Source organism: Helicoverpa zea, chromosome 1 (genome assembly GCF_022581195.2).
Source record: "Helicoverpa zea isolate HzStark_Cry1AcR chromosome 1, ilHelZeax1.1, whole genome shotgun sequence".
Taxonomy (NCBI): domain Eukaryota; kingdom Metazoa; phylum Arthropoda; class Insecta; order Lepidoptera; family Noctuidae; genus Helicoverpa; species Helicoverpa zea.
This window is the reverse complement of record NC_061452.1, coordinates 11184004-11203244: the sequence shown is the minus strand read 5'-3', so window position 1 is coordinate 11203244 and position 19241 is coordinate 11184004. Positions and strand designations below refer to the sequence as shown.

At 36.9% G+C, this 19241-nt stretch overlaps 2 protein-coding genes across 2 annotated transcripts; one reads left to right on the top strand and one right to left on the bottom strand.

Annotated features, from left to right (window-relative positions):
• Positions 1-166: 166 nt before the first annotated feature.
• Positions 167-14499, top strand: LOC124634094 (transportin-1). The gene is made up of 16 exons (XM_047169509.1): positions 167-329; positions 580-912; positions 1468-1683; positions 1784-1906; positions 2239-2334; positions 2639-2822; positions 4278-4495; positions 4974-5183; positions 5395-5706; positions 5779-5886; positions 6694-6867; positions 7760-7931; positions 8007-8102; positions 8930-9005; positions 9821-10122; positions 10200-14499. Exons 1-15 carry the CDS (start codon positions 225-227, stop codon positions 10101-10103), a joined length of 2706 nt encoding a protein of 901 aa, XP_047025465.1. The 5' UTR covers positions 167-224; the 3' UTR covers positions 10104-10122; positions 10200-14499.
• LOC124634115 (doublesex- and mab-3-related transcription factor 2) lies at positions 14095-18865 on the bottom strand. The gene is made up of 3 exons (XM_047169538.1): positions 17795-18865; positions 17264-17411; positions 14095-14825 (listed from the first exon to the last, which is right to left on the bottom strand). The coding sequence occupies exons 1-3, from the start codon at positions 17987-17989 to the stop codon at positions 14581-14583; spliced, it is 588 nt and encodes a 195-aa protein (XP_047025494.1). The 5' UTR covers positions 17990-18865; the 3' UTR covers positions 14095-14580.
• Positions 18866-19241: the final 376 nt, after the last annotated feature.

The window sequence follows — 19241 nt, the reverse complement described above, 5'->3', positions numbered from 1 at the left end:
CAACACCAAGTCTTTTGATTTCGTTTGAAACTTACATAATCGACTAACACCTATCGTTAGCGATGTACTCACAACAAGTGATAATGAATATTCTCGATTGTTCAGTAATAATATCATAGATTTTTTGGTTGCCATAACATTTTTTTCATCTGGCAATTCTTCAAATTTTGGCATGGTTGATCTTTACGGGACCGAGTGAAATAAAACCGTTTCGAAGAATTATTATGAAAATGGAGTGGAAACCAGAACAAGAAGGACTAAGACAAATACTAACACTTCTCAAAGAGTCTCAATCACCAGATACAGCAACACAAAGGGCCGTTCAACAAGTATCCTTTTCATAATTTTCACATCTTTACAGCTATCGGCGTGGATATTTTTTGTAACTATAACCGCTTACTTTTTTATTTACCCAATAATCTTTATCAATGTTTTCCTATTTTCATGTAATTTTCCACAAAAGTAAGCCACGACGCCTTTTAAACAATAATTTGTTTCATCTAGACGCTTGCGATAAAATCGATTTTTCCGACATGACAGCCATTGACAGCCTTTATTTTCCTAACAATGTAATCTCAGAAATTGGAAGAATTGAACAAGTACCCAGACTTCAACAATTATTTGATTTTCGTCTTGACTAAACTCGTCACCGAAGAAGAACCTACAAGATCTTTGAGTGGTTTGATTTTGAAAAACAATGTCAAAGCTCATTATAACAGCTTTTTGCCTGAAGTGGCCGAATTTATTAAGCGAGAATGTCTATCAGCCGTCGGGGACCCGTCCCCCTTGATCCGAGCAACCGTGGGCATCATCATTACTACCATAGCTAGCAAGGGAGAACTAACATCATGGCCTGAACTGCTGCCAGCCTTGTGTCAGATGCTGGATTCACAAGACTACAATGTTTGTGAGGTAAGTTTGATCCATACATTTAGTTTCGGGATGTCATGAAATTGTTTAATATTAGAAGATTAGTGTTTGGAAAGGCTACATCTGCTTTTTAGTTTTTGTTTGGAAAATTGATAACTTTGAAATGACCTCATACCAAAGAGTATTTTCTAAGTACTCCTCATGAGTAGCATTTCAATTTAGTAAGCAAACACTAATTCAAATATATGCCACTATTAATATGTTATAGTTCGGCCATTCAGAGAATGCGTTCCTGACACGTCGCGATTGAACTGACGACGTAACTTTGCAATGGCGTTGCAGTTACGATAAAAATATTTTTGCTGGTTGTTTACCGTTTTAACAATTGAGGAGCATTAAAACAACATTATTATATCAATAATCAATGAATGTAGTTACGTCGTCAGTTCAATCGCGACGTGTCAGGAACGCATTCTCTGAATGGCCGAACTATAATGGAACTAACAGTGCTCTCTAGAAAATTAATTTTTAGTTGTCATCATTCTCATAACATCAGTCAGTTTAATATATCTGCTCAAAATTATGTATTGATTCTAGGGTGCCTTTGGAGCTCTCCAGAAGATTTGTGAAGACACAGCTGAGATCCTGGACAGTGATGCACTAAATAGGCCTCTGAATGTGCTAATACCTAAATTCCTACAGTTTTTCCGGCACTCGTCACCTAAAATCAGATGTCATGCTATTGCTTGTGTCAACTACTTCATCATGGGCAGAACTCAGGCCCTCATGCTACACATTGATGCTTTTATTGAGGTAAGAACTACTACTAAAGACATCCACAGTAAACATGTTCTTTTATTATAAACTGGTGTAAATGTCATGAACAGATAATGTAATAAAAATATTTTTGCAGAACTTGTTCCACTTGGCTGCAGATGAAGACTCAGATGTGAGGAAAAATGTGTGTCATGCTTTAGTGCTGCTGTTAGAGGTGCGACTGGACAGGCTCATCCCTCACCTGCCTAACATCATTGAGGTAAGCTGCTTCTGAAATTAAAGTTATTATTCTATGATTTATTCATTTCATTGATGATGACATATCATTCTAATAGGGTCCTAACTATGATACAATTGGTAACATATCATTGAAATAGTATCATGAGTATCGTAATACTTCAGTTCAGTTCTAAGAATTCAAGTATTTTGAATCTTAAGTGTCTTATGCACAGAAAGAAATATGAAACAATTTGAGTTCAATGTCAAGGTTTATTTCACGAAACTGCTTAGTTATGTACTATGGAGCTTATAGTTTGAATATCAAACCTCCTAATGAATATTTCAAGTCAATAAGCAACTTATTTGTCCTAGTACATGCTGGTGAGGACACAAGACCCTGAAGAAGGTGTTGCTCTGGAGGCCTGCGAGTTCTGGCTCTCACTTGCTGAACAGAATGTCTGCCGTGAAGTAAGTAACATTATCATTAACTTGATATTATTTTTATGGTAAAATTGTATACTAAATGCAACATTAAACTTGCTTAGGATATTTGATGTCTTTTTTTATTAGTCAAGATTATGTGATGGTTGAAACTAATTGTATGGTTTTGTCTTGCCTCTGGCACGCAAGAGTAGAACACACAGCAAATCACAGTCTTATTCAATCCACACAAAATAAGACAGGCCTTCTACTTACTGAGATTCATATGATTAAAATGTTTCATCCAGTTCTTAGATCATTGCAACTTAGTTAAACATTTTTAAATAAACAGGTCTTAGGCCCACGGCTGCCCAATCTCCTACCGATATTAGTCCGCGGCATGCGTTACTCGGAGATGGACGTGATCTTGCTGCGAGGAGACCGCGATGACGACGCCGATGACGCGGAGCCGGACCGCGAGTCGGACATACGGCCGCGCTTCCACAAGCCGCGCTCACACACTGTTAAACATAATGGTATGCTTACAAAAACAAATATTCTGAAAATCACTGTTATACTTGTCTGAAAGTTTTGATTTGGCGAATTTGCGATATTATATTGAAAGACCGTTTTGTGAGGGAATGACTAAACCAGTCTTAAACTTCCCTGTTTTTCTTAGTTAGATAACAAATTCCAATTTCAAATTAACTTTATCCAATTTTACATACAAATACTTTTACTGATACTACTATAACTTCGGCCGTTCAGAGAATGCGTTCCTGACACCTATCAGTTAGTCACGACTAGTGATGGGCACAACATAACACTGAGTTCGTTACCGTTCCTTCAAAATGAACCGCCGCATTATTTTAAGATTATTTTCGTTTTAAATTGGCGGAATCATTTGTTTTATATTTTAGTTATTTAAGTGGAAACCAAAAAAAGGTAATATTCATATAATAAAATTGTTTTATTTATTCTTTGTTACAAGTACATTGAATTGAATGTGCGAACAGAATATTAATCAGACTCCGATTTGCTTGAGGAGGTGGTGTCTTCATCATCATCTTCGCCTACATGTATAATTATATTATTATCAATAACAGAATCAATCCTGATATCTCGGTCTAACAAAAGCCGGGTAATCAAATAAAAACAGATCGAAAACACTTGAAAAACGTGGTCTATGCGCACGAAACGACAACGGACGACTGTTTTAGCGTCACAAAATGGCGGCCCATAACGCCATTTGGGGTTACCATTTTTAATCTAAGTATAAAAATGCGGTTTGGTCATAGTTTTATTTTTATATTTCATAAACGTTATAATTAAGTCTTATAGTCCATTATTTTCCAATTCTTAAAAAGAAAATCAAAACGTATTATTTTATATTATAACTGTATAAGAACAGATTACGATACTTGCCTGTTATTTTTAGCACAGCACTACAAAATATAAACCGCTGACATAACCTTGTAATAGCGCAGTATAGATTTAGAAAAATATTGTTTACCAAGTTATTTGACACTCAGTTTGGCACAAAATTATAACATTCATTGATTATTGATATAATAATGTTGTTTTAATGCTCCTCAATTGTTAAAACGGTAAACAACCAGCAAAAATATTTTTATCGTAACTGCAACGCCATTGCAAAGTTACGTCGTCAGTTCAATCGCGACGTGTCAGGAACGCATTCTCTGAATGGCCGAACTATACTGACTACTACTGATGCTACTTCAGAATATGTTATTGACGTTAGAAGTAGTGCATAATTGATTTTACTTTGAAAGAAACCTGTCTTCTGACATCTTGCCCAGTGTCAGATTTGGCCCTCAGGCATGTTGTACATTTTGGTCAGATGTTGGGCCGGTCTTGCCCGATCTGGGGTTATTTGTAGTTGTGAAATATTACAAAGCTCTAAATTGTCAGGGTAAATAACTTAAACAGGGTCCTAACTTGGAAATAAACCTGTTTTTCTTCTGTCACAGCTGGTGCGGGTGACAGTAACATGTCGGGTGGTGGGGAATCAGACGATGATGACGACGGCGGTGCCGACGCAGACGACGGCTCGCTGTCCGACTGGAACTTGCGCAAGTGCAGTGCTGCGGCTCTCGATGTACTGGCCAATGTGTTTGGAGCAGACCTACTGCCTGTACTGTTCCCGATACTGAAGGAGACACTGTTCCATGATGATTGGGTTATTAAGGTGAGTTAAAGGGCCTTTTTGTTAAGTTCATTAAAAATAATACAAACATCAGAATTGAGAACCTCCTCCTTTTTGGGAAGTCAGTTGAATATTACCGACATAATTTATACTCCATTTAAAATAACATTAGAAATTTAAGTAAACCTTTTTTACTGTTTGTTCAACCGATTTTGACTTCTATTCCGTAGACAAAAGAACGGAATTGAAAGCAAAATAGTGGTTACAATACCAAGTATTTACTGCAGCCGCCATTAATCATACTACTAACGCAATAGAAGTCAAAATCGGTTGAACAAACAGTAAAAAAGGTTTACTTAAATTTCTAATGTTATTTTAAATGGAGTATAAAAGTCCAGTATGCGTAGCCTGCACTAAATGGTCTCTTTATTTCTTCTCTAAATTTTTATCATGGCTTACCAGAATCTATGATAAGATATAAAATACAAGCTGTACAATTACAATGAATGCATTGTTACAGGAGAGCGGCATCTTGGCCCTGGGCGCGGTGGCGGACGGGTGCATGGGCGGCATGGTGCCGCACCTGCCGGACCTGGTGCCGTACCTGGTGTGCTGCCTGGCGGAGCGCAAGGCGCTGGTGCGCGCCATCACGTGCTGGACGCTGTCGCGCTACTCGCACTGGATCGTGTCGCAGTCCCACGACTTGTATCTCAAGCCCGTCATGACTGAGGTCAGTGATCTAGCCCAATGGTAAACATATGCGTGCCATATGATGTAATCACCCCCGCCTGCCTCGTGAACCCCTCTCGCGGAAGATGGGGATGTCACATACAAGTTTGCCAGACTATGATACAATGTTTTGAATATTTATTTGTAAAATAGATAATATGGATGTCTTGTTTATGCTACATCATAACTGTAAGTTCCTTGTCTGTTTTTAGTTACTGAAACGCGTCTTAGACAACAACAAACGCGTGCAAGAAGCCGCGTGTTCAGCGTTCGCTACCCTCGAAGAGGAAGCCTGCACAGAACTAGTTCCGTACCTCGGCTTCATCTTACAAACGCTCGTGTACGCCTTCAGCAAATACCAACACAAGAACTTGCTCATACTGTACGATGCTATCGGAACACTGGCGGATTCCGTAGGACATCACTTAAATAAGCCTGAGTACATTAACATGTTAATGCCCCCACTTATCAATAAGTGGAACGTTTTAAAAGACGAAGATAAAGACCTTTTCCCGCTTCTAGAGGTAAGAATGTTACATTAACCGCTTTATAAAGTCCAAAGAATAGCGAAATATTAACAAAACTATTGTTTACAGTGTCTGTCATCTGTAGCGACAGCTCTTCAATCAGGATTCTTGCCATACTGTGAACCAGTATTCAGAAGATGTGTATCATTAATAGAACAGACATTAAATCAAAATATTGTAAGTATATTTGAGAATATCATACTATTCTAGTTCAGAAAACAAAATGTTATCAGTATAGCTAGTACCGTGACGATGACGGCACCAATATAAACTAATTACGCGTAGTCATCAATCACTCACGGTATTTTACAGGGCTGTCATGAAAACGGAATTTTACTGTTTACATAAGTATAATGTTTCGTTAGTATTTCTTTTTGGGGAAATACATGATAAACATCCATATAAGTTATTTCCTTGACCTCCATTCTTGCGCGTCAGGAGAATTAAAGAGGAAAAATATATTTTCATCCCACCATCTCAGAAAGAGTAGCTTTGCTCTTTGATATCTAAGTGCAAAGGCCGTTTTTATCTTCGGCTACTAATAAAAGCTCCGACAAAAAAAGAAGAATTGGCCTTACTCAAAATACTAAATCTATTGCCTAAAATACTAACTTTCCGAATAAAAATGGCGAAACGACTGAATGAGATACTGAAATCTTCGAGAAGTAAACATGAGTGTTTATTGCTATAATACTTTTCTACCAGCATGAATTACGTTCCACTGAAAACTATGCTTTGTAATGTTTATCTTTACTTGCCTACTATTAATTCATTCTAATTTTTGAAACATGGAAGCTTGTATTTCAATTTTAAAATCCTTCGCTTGCTCTGTCATCAACCCGCGGTATGAAGAGAATGAGCCCGCGGGTAAAAAGCAACTTTGCACTCTTGTATAAGAAATAACTATTGTATACTTTATTGTATTTTGTAACATCTGAAGATCACTTTTCTGAGAACAACCTACAATCGAAAATACGTTTTCAGGCAAACAGTCAAAGTCCAGAGCAATTCGAAGCGCCGGACAAAGACTTCATGATTGTCGCTCTTGACTTACTCAGCGGCCTCGCGGAAGGTCTGGACGGGCACATAGACCACCTCGTGTTCAACTCCAACCTGATGCAGCTGCTGTACCAGTGCATGCAGGATCCGATGCCTGAGGTATATCTTGTATGTGACTCTTGCTTATCTAATCACAGGGCGCATAGGGCACTTTGATGTCAAGGTATTATGGAGTTTTAATGTTATATTTATTATTTACCATTAAGCTTTTTAATATTGTTGAACATATTTTATATACTGGTTGCGTTATCCAAGTTTCAGTTTGTTTGCTTGTTTGTAAGCTCCCATTTTGGGAGACTGATTCTGTTGAATGTTTATGGAACCTGCATGTTTATCAGTTGGTACTGTTTATATGTTAACGAATGCAGGCTATCTTACCATTTCATTTGACTTATAATTTGACCCATAAATATCTACCCATAATTTTATTAACAGGTTGTAGACAGACTCAAGAATTTGATTAATTTGAATGATGCCTTTCTACACCACATGTAGCATAAGCATAGCATAAGTTGTGATTTTTATTAACCTGTAGTAGAATATACTATGCTAATGATGTATGGTATGAGTTAGACAGCCAGCAGTGCGAAATATATATTCGCCTTTTACGTAAACATAAAATACTGGGTGTGGTATTCAATATTTCATGAACAAGCAAAACTAAATTATAATTAAATCCATTATCTATATAAGCAGTTGAAAACTAATAATAGAAGTTGGTACAATGATGGCATTGTGAGAGTTATCCCATCAGAGTATGCCTGCTTTTGACTCTCGCCAGGTACACTTTGGATGGCGCAACTTGTTTCTACATTTCTCATCTTGGTTCTAAGGTTGATGGATATTACATTTATTTCACTCACAAAACCATTAATACTCATTGTATATCTTGTTACAGCCATATATTATAACAGTAACTAACACGTATTGGGTGAGGGGATTACTTGGTTCCAATTATAAATTCATATTATAAGCTGTGTTTATGACTCAGGTCCGCCAGTCGTCGTTTGCGTTGCTGGGAGACCTAACAAAGGCGTGTTTCCAACATGTACTGCCATACATACCCGAGTTCCTGCCCATACTCGGCATGAACCTCAATCCTGAACTCATTTCTGTTTGCAATAACGCCACTTGGGCGATCGGCGAGATTAGCATCAAATTAGGTAAGTCAATGAACAAGGAACTTCCGATTGTTATAGACTTTTTTACAAACATATATATATATAAACTTATTTCAGGACCAGAAACATCAAAGTATATCCCTCTTGTGTTGAATCATTTAGTTGAAATTATCAACAGGCCCAACACACCTAAAACTCTACTTGAAAATACAGGTAAGTGATGTTATTTATTAAAATTAATTTGAACACTATTACTTTGTTGACAACAATTGAAAAATAACTAATCAGTAATGTTTTATTATTTGCTAGAACTATCTCCAATAAGTGACTTTTCTTGGTGGCAGTCTTGTTATGTATACCTATTATATATATATGTTACTATTCAATGTTTTATATTGAGTTTTTGTGATGTTCATGTTTACCCCATTTATGTTCGCCGTAGTTCCCTGCCTATCTGTACCTGGCAGAACTCATATAATATGTATCAGAATACTTATTTGATGTGTAACTAACTCAGTACTAAACACTTCTATATCATAAATATCCCTCCTGCAACCAAACAGACTATGTATCGAACATGTATTTTATTGCATTACAATATATTTCACGTTATATAAACACGAACAGTAGAAAGTTTCGACGCCATAGCTTATTTACCTTACATCAATACTCTTTATTTTGGTTTTGGGGTAAAATGTAAATATTTGAAAATGAAAGCAGAGCCTAAAATGAAGTGTGTGCCCGATGTAAAAAGATGGCCTAGATGGCTTAGTATTGTATCATCAGCTTGCATGATCATGGTGTATTTGTTCATCAGCATCGTAGCACCACTTAATGTGAACACGGTACAACTTCTAGGCCATCTTTTGTCCAACATATGGTACTATATAATTTGATAGATTACTTAGCATACGATTGTTTCACGTTATTTCCATTTGTAACACTAATTTGTTGCTGTTGAATTATGTAATTTAACTATGTTTTGGATGGTTTGTTGATTTGTTTTCTTGGTTTTGTTCTCGGTATGTCGTGGCGTGTAGCGATTACTATCGGTCGGCTAGGTTATGTGTGCCCCCACGACGTCGCACCCGTTTTACATCAATTTGTACGCCAGTGGTCTGTAGTCATTTTTTTTATTATTACTTTATATTATTACTATTACGTTTAATATTGAAATAAGTTATTAACCGGTATTATTTCGATTGTGGATGGTGTTTGTCCATGGCTTGTTAATATTATTGTTTTATATGATATGTTGTTCCTGATTTAAGTTAAACCAAGCATGAGAATATTAATTCTATGTATTAATTGTACGGCCACACTTGAGGGACTCACTGACTTTTTGGGTGGTATTTTACCAATATGATCATCTTATTTTCAGTGCTGTACTTTATATGTGTTGAACACCATCCGCTTTCTAAAAAATATAATCGACTTTTTACACCAAACTGCAAGACAAATTGTTATGACTAACTTGTAAGATAGCAAACATGTTATGCTCATATTGTTGAATAATTTATTTATTGCTATGACTAAATAATATTATTTAATATTATATATTTTATTTAATGTAATTTGCTTACAGTTTGGAATGTTCAGAGTTCCAATATCCATACAAATATTTTCATGTGCCAGTTTCAATATTTGCTATTCACAATAATAACCTTTCCTTTGTTTTCCACAATCCCTAGAACAGTACCTATACAGTTATTTACGCTTGATTAATTTTCATCATTATTATTTTAGAAAAATAAATTGGATGATTTTTCAAATTATAAAGATGTGCAGAAGTTAATTGAATTGTTTTCTGTCACTAGAAGTTAATAATCATGTATACAATTTTGTATAGGAAGAAATTGAAAAATCATCTAAACAACAATAGTATGTATGATCTAACGAAGACGTTCTTACGACATATAATTCACTATCAGGTGCGCTTCGCTGAGAAATATCCGGGACAACGACGAAAAGGATTCAGCGTTCCGCGGCATCTGTCAGATGATCCAGGTGAACCCGGCCGGCGTGGTGCAAGACTTCATGTTCTTCTGCGACGCCGTAGCCTCGTGGTCACACCCTAAAGACGATCTCAAGGAGATGTTCACGAAGATCCTGCACGGCTTCAAGAACCAGGTCGGCGAGGAGAACTGGCGCCACTTCACCGACCAGTTCCCCGTGCAGCTCAGCGTGCGTCTCTCCGCGCTCTGCGGGATATAAACGTCGTCACTGCGTTATGGTAAGCCAGAATAGTCTATATTAGTATCTAGCTACGAGGATGATCGAGCTGGTGGTAACGCAGTGCTTGTGTTGCAGGGGAACCAATGTCAGCACGGGTCGGGAAGACATTGAGGGTGTCGCGGCAGGCAGAAGCAGGCCAGGCCGGCTGCCGGCACCCGCGCGTAGGGAACACTCGCACGGCCGGCCGCGTTATGTGCCAACACACTGACCTCACTACACTAGCGAGGATATTTACACATTTGTACCTATCGACAGAGAATATTATCTAGATTGTTACACTTCATTCTTCTGTTTGTACCTGAAAATTATATGTTTTTCGTTCGACGAGACGTACATGTAGAAGCGGCGTAATCACTTAATGGTAAGAGTGTATCGTGCACGAGTGTATAGTAGGTAGGTTGGTTGGGTCGGCAGTTCAGAACCGCTCGCTCGACAGACGCACAACAGGCACGTCGCGTGGCGCAGCTCAGCTGTCCGGCGCATCGCCGCACGTTGCATGCTTGCCCATCTCACCATCCATCGTAACGAGTGTACATTTATTGGCCCTTTCTAGTTGTAGTTTTACTCACTAAATTTTATAACGCGGTGACTATTACCGAGTTACATGTGGAATATCTACTATAATTACATGATATTTAGAATAGTTTCTAGATTGTAACTACAAAGATGAGACGAGGTATTTCCGTTTGATATGTAATTTTTAAATTGATTCGTAATTATTCGAAAATTATGATTGATTTTTATTTTGTCAACTCAACATTTGAGTCATTTGATTTCTTCAATAAGATTCAAACGACACATCGAATGATCGGGAGTCTCATCATAGAATTGACTAACAATGAAACAATAGTAAATGAAAGTACTGTTTCAAGTGGAATCGCTATCGATATGATTCGGAAGTTGATGGCAACACTATCAGGCCGTCGAGAAGCGATGATGTAGCGCGAGCACTCGATCGCCAGTCACACGCTCGCCGTATTGCTCCTAGTAGATTAGTCTTAGGTTGACTGATGCCATTCACTGCTCAACACAGATACTGCACGTGTCTATTTCATAATTCACTAATACAGCATCTGCGGTTTGTTTTAGAGGATTTTAAGAAACATCATTTGGTTATTAATTTTGTCTAAAAGCATTTATCTACACTCACTAAAGCTTCGCAAATATATTTTAGTAGATATATTTAAAATTGATGTGTTAACTTTTATTTTATATAAATTACAAAGACTTAGTAAAATCGAGAATTTATGTCAACTGTGATTTGTGACTGGTTTTTTTTGACTAATATATGTGTATGATGATTATATGTCTGTGTCAGTGTAGATATAATATACTGCTTTGATAGATTTTATGACGGCTAGATTTCTGCTATATAATATACCAAATAGTATTTTTACGTTGTATATTGTTTAATGGAATTGTACGTGAGTTGTCCGGGCGGGACGCTCGCTGGCGACGCGGGCGCGGTTCGTGCAACATCTCACAAAGCTATATTTACACATTTTGTATTCGCGCGCGTCGACACTGCGACTCGCCACTGTCCCGGTCAACTTGTATTATTGATATGAAGTACTATTTACGTGTATATTTAATTAAAGTAATATTATGTATATGTAAATACATATTGCGATGTATATTATTATTATATTCAAGTAAAATTGTTATTTTTTGTTTTATAAAAGCTAAAAGTCTGACTTTAAACACTTGTTAAATATCATTTAGTTTTTTTTTCAGATATGGGGTCTGAAATTGTGTAGTTCAAATGAACGTTAGTGTATTTAACAAATTGCAAACGTAGCGTAGGGTACAGCGTCGGTATAATACGGTATTTTTCGGGGGCATAATGAAATTTGAAACATTCCGTAGTCTAAATTCTATCTTTTGGCTTGGTTACAACTTAAATTTCACTCTTGGGTGTTATTATATTATAGTATAATATGTATTGTATTCGTTGCGTCTCGCTAAATTTGTATTTTTTAGTTGGATAGATATTGTGATTTGATGAGTAGGTAAGATCCCCGATCCCTGGTACCCAGTGAGTTCGCATCCCGAGTCCTGTCTAGTCCCATCCCGCGTGATGTGCCAACGAAGCCCGGACGACTTGCAGGTGAGCCGCGCCGCGCCGTCTGATCGATACGGTAGCTGTTTCACGTCTCGGTACCCGTAGGAACACTAAATTACTGTAGCTACCTTCCGATAAATTTGAGACACATTGTTTATTTTTTAAGTAGAATCCATTTTATATCGATGTTACGGGTGGCCTCGTAATTTATTTTTAAGGTTAGTAGATTTTATGGTCATGATTTTTTTAATGTAGATGTTTGTTTTTCCTAAAAAACCGTGATAATAGTTGGATAAGTGATCGCATGCGTGTATGTGTGAGTGAGGCGGCATTCGTAAGGCACTCCCTTCCTTGAGGCATAGTTAGTATTTTATGAAAAATATTATAGTTGTATCGTTTGGACGAACATTAATTGTGATGCATTGTCGATATAAATGTAGGTTGTTTGCGTCGCGTTAAATTGTCTTATTGTGTTGTGCATTATTGTCATAACGTACATATTTTATATTTTTAATACATAACACATTATGTATTTATATTTATTTATCTATGCATGTGAATTACAATCACATTGTCCACATTCGTTATTAACATTTCTGAGTTCAATATAGTGCACAATATATTTTTGTATGGTAGCATTTACATAAATATCTAAGAAAGGTTCATTGACGTCACATTACAAAATGTGCTACCGTGGTGCGTAATTTTTTGCGCCAGAAGTACTGTAAGATTGGAATAAATTAAAATGACATTGCCTCGCTCACGTATCTGCACTAAATGCGCTGAACATTTCATAAATACGTCACAGTTCCATAGGCATAGAGGTCAAACTAACCTGCGCACATCGGATCATCGAATTTTTAAGAATCAGCATTTAACTAAAAAAAAAAACTACATTGACTGACAAGTCGCTTGCGGGTTTACCTATTTGAGTCGGGGCTTCCACCAGAGCTGTGTTTAGCTAGAACTTTTCTAACATCAGAAATATCTAAATACCTGGAAGATATGTGGTGCGAGGATGCATAGCGAACTCCTTACAGCTTTGGTGCCAGTTCGTTTAAGAAACCTTTGTCATCTTTCCTTGGGTCTGTCACACATTTCTTGTACGTACGCCTCCCTCGCTCCACTTCTTACTCGTTCTGTCTTAAAGACTTCGCCCCCTTCAAGATCACTCCACAATGTTGTCAGAAGGCTGACAATAGCTTTGTCCAACTAAGCTGGCTAAAGCTAAACTGCTTTGGTGGAAACAATCTATAATAAACCTAGTATCATTCAAGTAAACTGAAGTATTCTGATGAATTGAGAATCAAAAATGCTTTCAAATTGCAAAAGAATCAAAAATGCTTTCAAAATTGCAAAATTGACGCTCAAATGCATAATCGTAAATCATCTATTATTTTAAAAAATATTGTTAACATCTATAATTATTGTCGTTGATTTAAATTATGTTCCGGGTTTTCTACTTCATTACTCTAATTCTGCTAACCAAAACCCTGTACTTATTCTAGTTTTATCAATCTTGACACAATGTAGACAATGTGATACTTTTATACATATATTATCTATTTATTCTTTCGCAAAATAAAACTCATAGTTCTGCCATTTTTTGATTTTATTGTATGTTTAATTATAATTTTATCCACATTATTTAAATCTATTATTAGATATGTACTAATATTTTATTACATATATTATTTCACTAGTTTTATTTACAAATCACTATTAGTTAGTCCTCTTGCAAATTGCGATAGGAAATCTATCCGTGCATACTGTATCTTGTATAAAAATGAATTGAATATATTTTTAATTACTTAATGTAAATTCTTGTCACCTGTAGGCAAATGTGTAAGTTATTTACATAAAAAATTAACATGAAACTGTTGCAACTGTAATGTTTGTATTGTAATACATAATTTCAGCTATAAGTCAACCGGTACAAAATTACATACCATACGTCATTGTGTTGTTTTTACATAAAGTGAGTACAGATAAATGAATCTTGTAATAGACACTACCTACCTCTACTTTAAGGCCTAACCCTAGGCGACTCGTTCAAAATTAACAATATAAAAATTATAATTTTAGAAAAATATATTTGTACAACACGCTTTTGAAATGTAAATTCTGTACTCATTTTATATAATAAATCAAATTAATTATTAATTAATTAAAAGTAATAAACAAATGTAAAAGTTATCTTAATCCAGATATTAATCAGTTGTTTAAATCTAAGTTCTGGTTGTAATAAAATGACCTCACAATAGACATTCTTTTACCATACATTTCGTTAATAAAGCACTCATTGTTCAAAGATGTTTGAATTTTATTTAAATTAACATGGACATTGCACCTACCTTACCTTCCTTTTGCCGAAATTTGCACTCAGTTTTAAAACTACTGGACGCCTATGATAGATTCGATGGAAAAAGAGAGTTTTTTCCTCTGTGGTTCATTGTGCGGTGGTATTGGTGCGTAAGTAGTAAGCAATGCTGCGAGCAAGTTCCTGCAGAGTAGAGCGGAAGGCGGGGCCGCCGGCGGCAGAGGCGCCGCCCCGCGCTCTAACTCAACGTCGGCGAAGGCTCGACGGCGTCGCACGCGCTCGTTCCATGCTGGGTCATTTGAGAACACCCGCTCCGTACCTGGATGGCCAATATAATAGTTTTTTAACTAGCTTTATCTACTTCCAATTATTATTTATTTGGCCATCAAAATAAGTCACTAGAAAACACAATATTTTCAGCTCAGATTTTTGCAGAACTAAAAGCTCTCTGCCGATGCACAATATTTATCTCCGATAATTCGTTTAGAATTTTCTGCGTGCACCTTTACAGAAGTTTACAAACGCACTTGTAGGTCCCATTATGATCAGGAGTAATGCACACATTCAATTGTTTTTGTGTATGCCCGAGTAAGAAAAATAACTACAGTTACCTAAGCAATTTTAAACTACGCCTATTTTTACATTAAGATTAAGGTATGATAGTGATAGATTAGTGAGACGCTCTGTTTTATAGCTTTTTCTTTTTCACTTATCCAAAGGAGAAGTGGTACCTACATGTTAATGTTGATTCTTTTAATAGTACCTAGTTATTTTAGACTGTAATGTATACAGTGACGGATAGCAGGGTGTCGCCCGCGTCCGCACCACTCCGCTTTGTTATTGTAGTAACGGAGCCGCCACTGTCGAGTGTTTCGTTTCTCAGCCGTGAAATGCTAAATGCGAATTAGCTGGATAAATATTTGTTTTGGAACAGCGGGAAGAGTTAAAATTGAATATTTTGGAGACGAGCTGACAGTGACAATATCACAAAGGATTTTTTTTATTTAGGTAACCAGCATTAGGTAGGTTGAAATTAGGTAGATCCTAGATCTAAGAGTCTTCTCTAAAAAAATGTATAGCAGGTAACTAGAACAATTGCTATGTACCTACAAACTACAGAGAAAGAAATACCAGCCGACTTGAACACAGTTTAAATAAAGCACGATTTGATCATACCTCACCTGTAGACTGAAGATTTATTATTTCTTCTCAAAAGTTATAATTAGGTAAACAATTATAATTATCTTGGAATTAATAGGGTTGTAGTAACTATTTAGATATGCGTCATTCTTAGTTGCATAAAAAATCTTCAAAGCGTATAAATAGAGCCACAGCCGTAATAAAAAATTTGAATGACTCTTGAAAATGTCCCCGCTTCATTACAGAACAAAAGCTGTCATCCAACACTCGGCAACATTTCACTGTCTATTAACACAAAAACTAAAATTTCTTTTAACTATTTTTATGGGCTCTAAAAAGTGTAAAGATTGTTTTACACGAGGAGGCGGAGGCGGCTCTTTGTCGGGGTGTCGGATTACAGTAATACTGTTGACTGTAAACATGTCTTTCCGTTCTGTTGAATGATAACTCCGCGGGTGCCAAAAACATCTTCACACATATGACATGAAGATAACATTCGTTTTTAATGTATGACTTTATGAGCTGCTTGACAAAAGTAACAGGTTGTATCAAAATAAATTCACTAATCATCACTTCAATAGTTGAGTATTTACTGCGTTAGTATTTTTTTATGATTCGGTTTCTACATCTACGTAAATCAATGGACTCGTGAATTAAGTAGGTATTTTATTTGCTCCCAACTAATTACCTAATACGTACCTAAGTCTGCTGCCTTACCACCTATTCCATGGTTTTAGTATCAGAAATTAACCACTTAACCAGAACGCACAAGATCATAGGCTTTTTGTATTTCTGGGAATGGATATTAAATTCGTTAATAATATTATTTTTCAAGAACTATGCCTGCCAGTGATTTTTCTTAGTCTTCCTACCTATTACTCTCATACCCATTATAGAGGTGACCCTGAAATTACCATCCACTTGAACTAAATATGCAAATGACTTATAGGAGGTACCTAAGTGATATGCGAAATCAGTCGTTGCAAAGATATGAAATCATGAGCGCGCAGAGCGAAAACTAGAGATTTTTTCCTTACATGCTCCACCCAAATAGGTTGCTTACATGCTTACATACGTACTTAGTCAGCTTCCTTTTAATAATACTGGATAAACATCCAATCATGAAATATCCAACTAAGTAGGAATTTTCAAACTGAGGTAAGCCGAGTGATTTTTCTTGTTCGGACCTAAATTTTACACAACAGGTTCTCTTAACGGTATTTTCATCTCTATTTTGTATAAAACGTTATCTACGATCATCTGATTTTCTCATGTGCGTTGACAAACATGCAATCGCCATTATGCACACAAAACGCAAACACGGAACAGCTGTCCTGTGCAGGAATCGAACTCTGCGATCGACAACGTGTCGTGTAGTTGGTTACTCTAAACGCGGAATGAATGGAAGCCGTCCATGAAATTTTTGTAACAACAAAAAAGTTTGTAGAAGTTTGGTGCAAACAAAAACGGACGTAGTGCGAATCCGACGCGCACACGAAGAGTTAAGAAGAGACGAAAAGTTGTAGATAGATGGTGCAATCAAGAACCGGCGAAATGCGAGTCCGATTCGCACACGAAGGGTTCAGAAGTATTCCAAATAAATTAGTTAGGACTTACCATAAATAGACGGCTGTATCGGACATGTCCTGGACATCTGCATGCATCGCAGCCGGGCGCGGTAAGCTCGCTTACGAGCTGCCAGCGCGGCTGCCTCGCCGTCCCGAGCCTCACCATCGCCTGCACCCTGCTGCCGGCGGAGAGCCACCTTGCCAAAGAATATTATGACTTAGGTTTATAGAGCTAAAACGCAAAATAGTTTTAAGGCTGGTCTAATATAAAAATATTTCTGTAAGAATATAAACTTCTGTGTTAATAGTCACAAGTAATTTCAGGCATGCATTTGATTTTTCGAAATCGTTTCAGGTTTTCAGATTGTAAGCACGTACTCAACTTGGTAGGCAAACAATTATTTAAGTAGGTAAACAACTTATCTAGCCCTGTCTTGTCTTTCAGGTTTCGTCCAAGAACATGGACTGTTGGACGGTCCAACAGTCCATGTTCCAAAGTTCCTGAATCATAGTTAAGCCTTTTTACCGTGAATAGGACAGTATAGAGCATTTACGATACAAGAGAAAAATAGCTAAATACCTGAGCAGCCATGACGCGCTGTCGCTCCAGCACCAGCAGACATCCAGGGCACCGACAATCCCTCCAGCGACACAATCTCTTGTGTCCCTTCAGGCAAGAGATCACGCCGTGGTTGCGACATCGCGCGCACTTCGGAGTCCTCAGCGCCTTCCGACTGTTCCCAGGACCATTCTCCACTACACCCTCGTTTTGCATTTGTTTATATGTCCCGGAACTTTACTTTCGACACAACCACCTACTTAATTCATGATACACGAACCGAGCCCACGGATTACAGAAATACAAATGAGGCGCGACATCGAGTCATGTTGACGCTGAAATATCGTTTCAGATTGACGGCTGTAAAGTGGGCTTCAAGTTTTAAGAGTTCTGTGGCAGCCATCGCTCCGCCCCATTCGCATCTCTATTGGCCGAGAATACCGATGTGGGCGGGCGGCGCGACACCAAACGTTTTTGTATTGTAAAAATTTTATTTTTTCGTAGCAAAATGATACATTAATCGGTTGTTCGGTTATATTTAAGTGTTTCTTTGTGCGTACCTAATTTAAATTATTTCAAAGACTTCATCTATCTTAACGAAACTGTAAAAAAGCAATAAACTTTAGGTATTGTTCTGACTACAGTGCGTTGCTACTTACAATTAATAAAATAAAAATAATTAATTCGAATAAACAAAAGTGCTACAGCGAAGGTACCAATTAAAAAAAATACAAATAAACGTATTAAAATAATTAATATAAAAGATGTTTCTCTGTAATTATTTTTGGGAACTTCCCAATCGCAGTTACCTACCTCTTGGATATGAAAAGGAATAGGTAGGATTCCTCACGTAAATTGGGTGCTAATTTCAATCCCGATATATCTAAAACCGACGTAACAACTTAATCGATAATAGTGTCGTGATCGTGGTGAAAATGATATTCAATCTCGAGCGGCGATTGCCAATTAGCTCTCATATTTCAATTGTCCACGTCCACGGCTGCTTCTTCGGTTACCTGCTATCTAACTTGATATTTACTTGTATTTACCTAGTTATTTGTTGCTTTATGGACCTACTTGAAAGATTAATGTTAATGGTGCTTACAGTTACTTCTTAATCTAATAAACAAAAATGAGTCTGGTCAAAAGCAGGAGAAAATATCTAGATACTTATAAAGGTAGGCACTTGTTGCTTATATGTATTTTCACACAATAAAATAATTAAAAATCACGGTTGCGAATCTATTTCACTTCGAAATGATCCGATAAGAAAAAAATCTTAAATTATTTTACCAAACTTGGACTAATACAATACGATCAATCTCTTTGGGTATCTAGTAGAAATAAATATCAGTAATTTAATAACAAGCAAACGCATTAACACTAATGAAGTATTAAGTTAATAATAGTAGCACACAATGTATCTTTGATTGCCATAATCGCGAGTTAATTCATAACATAAAGCCGT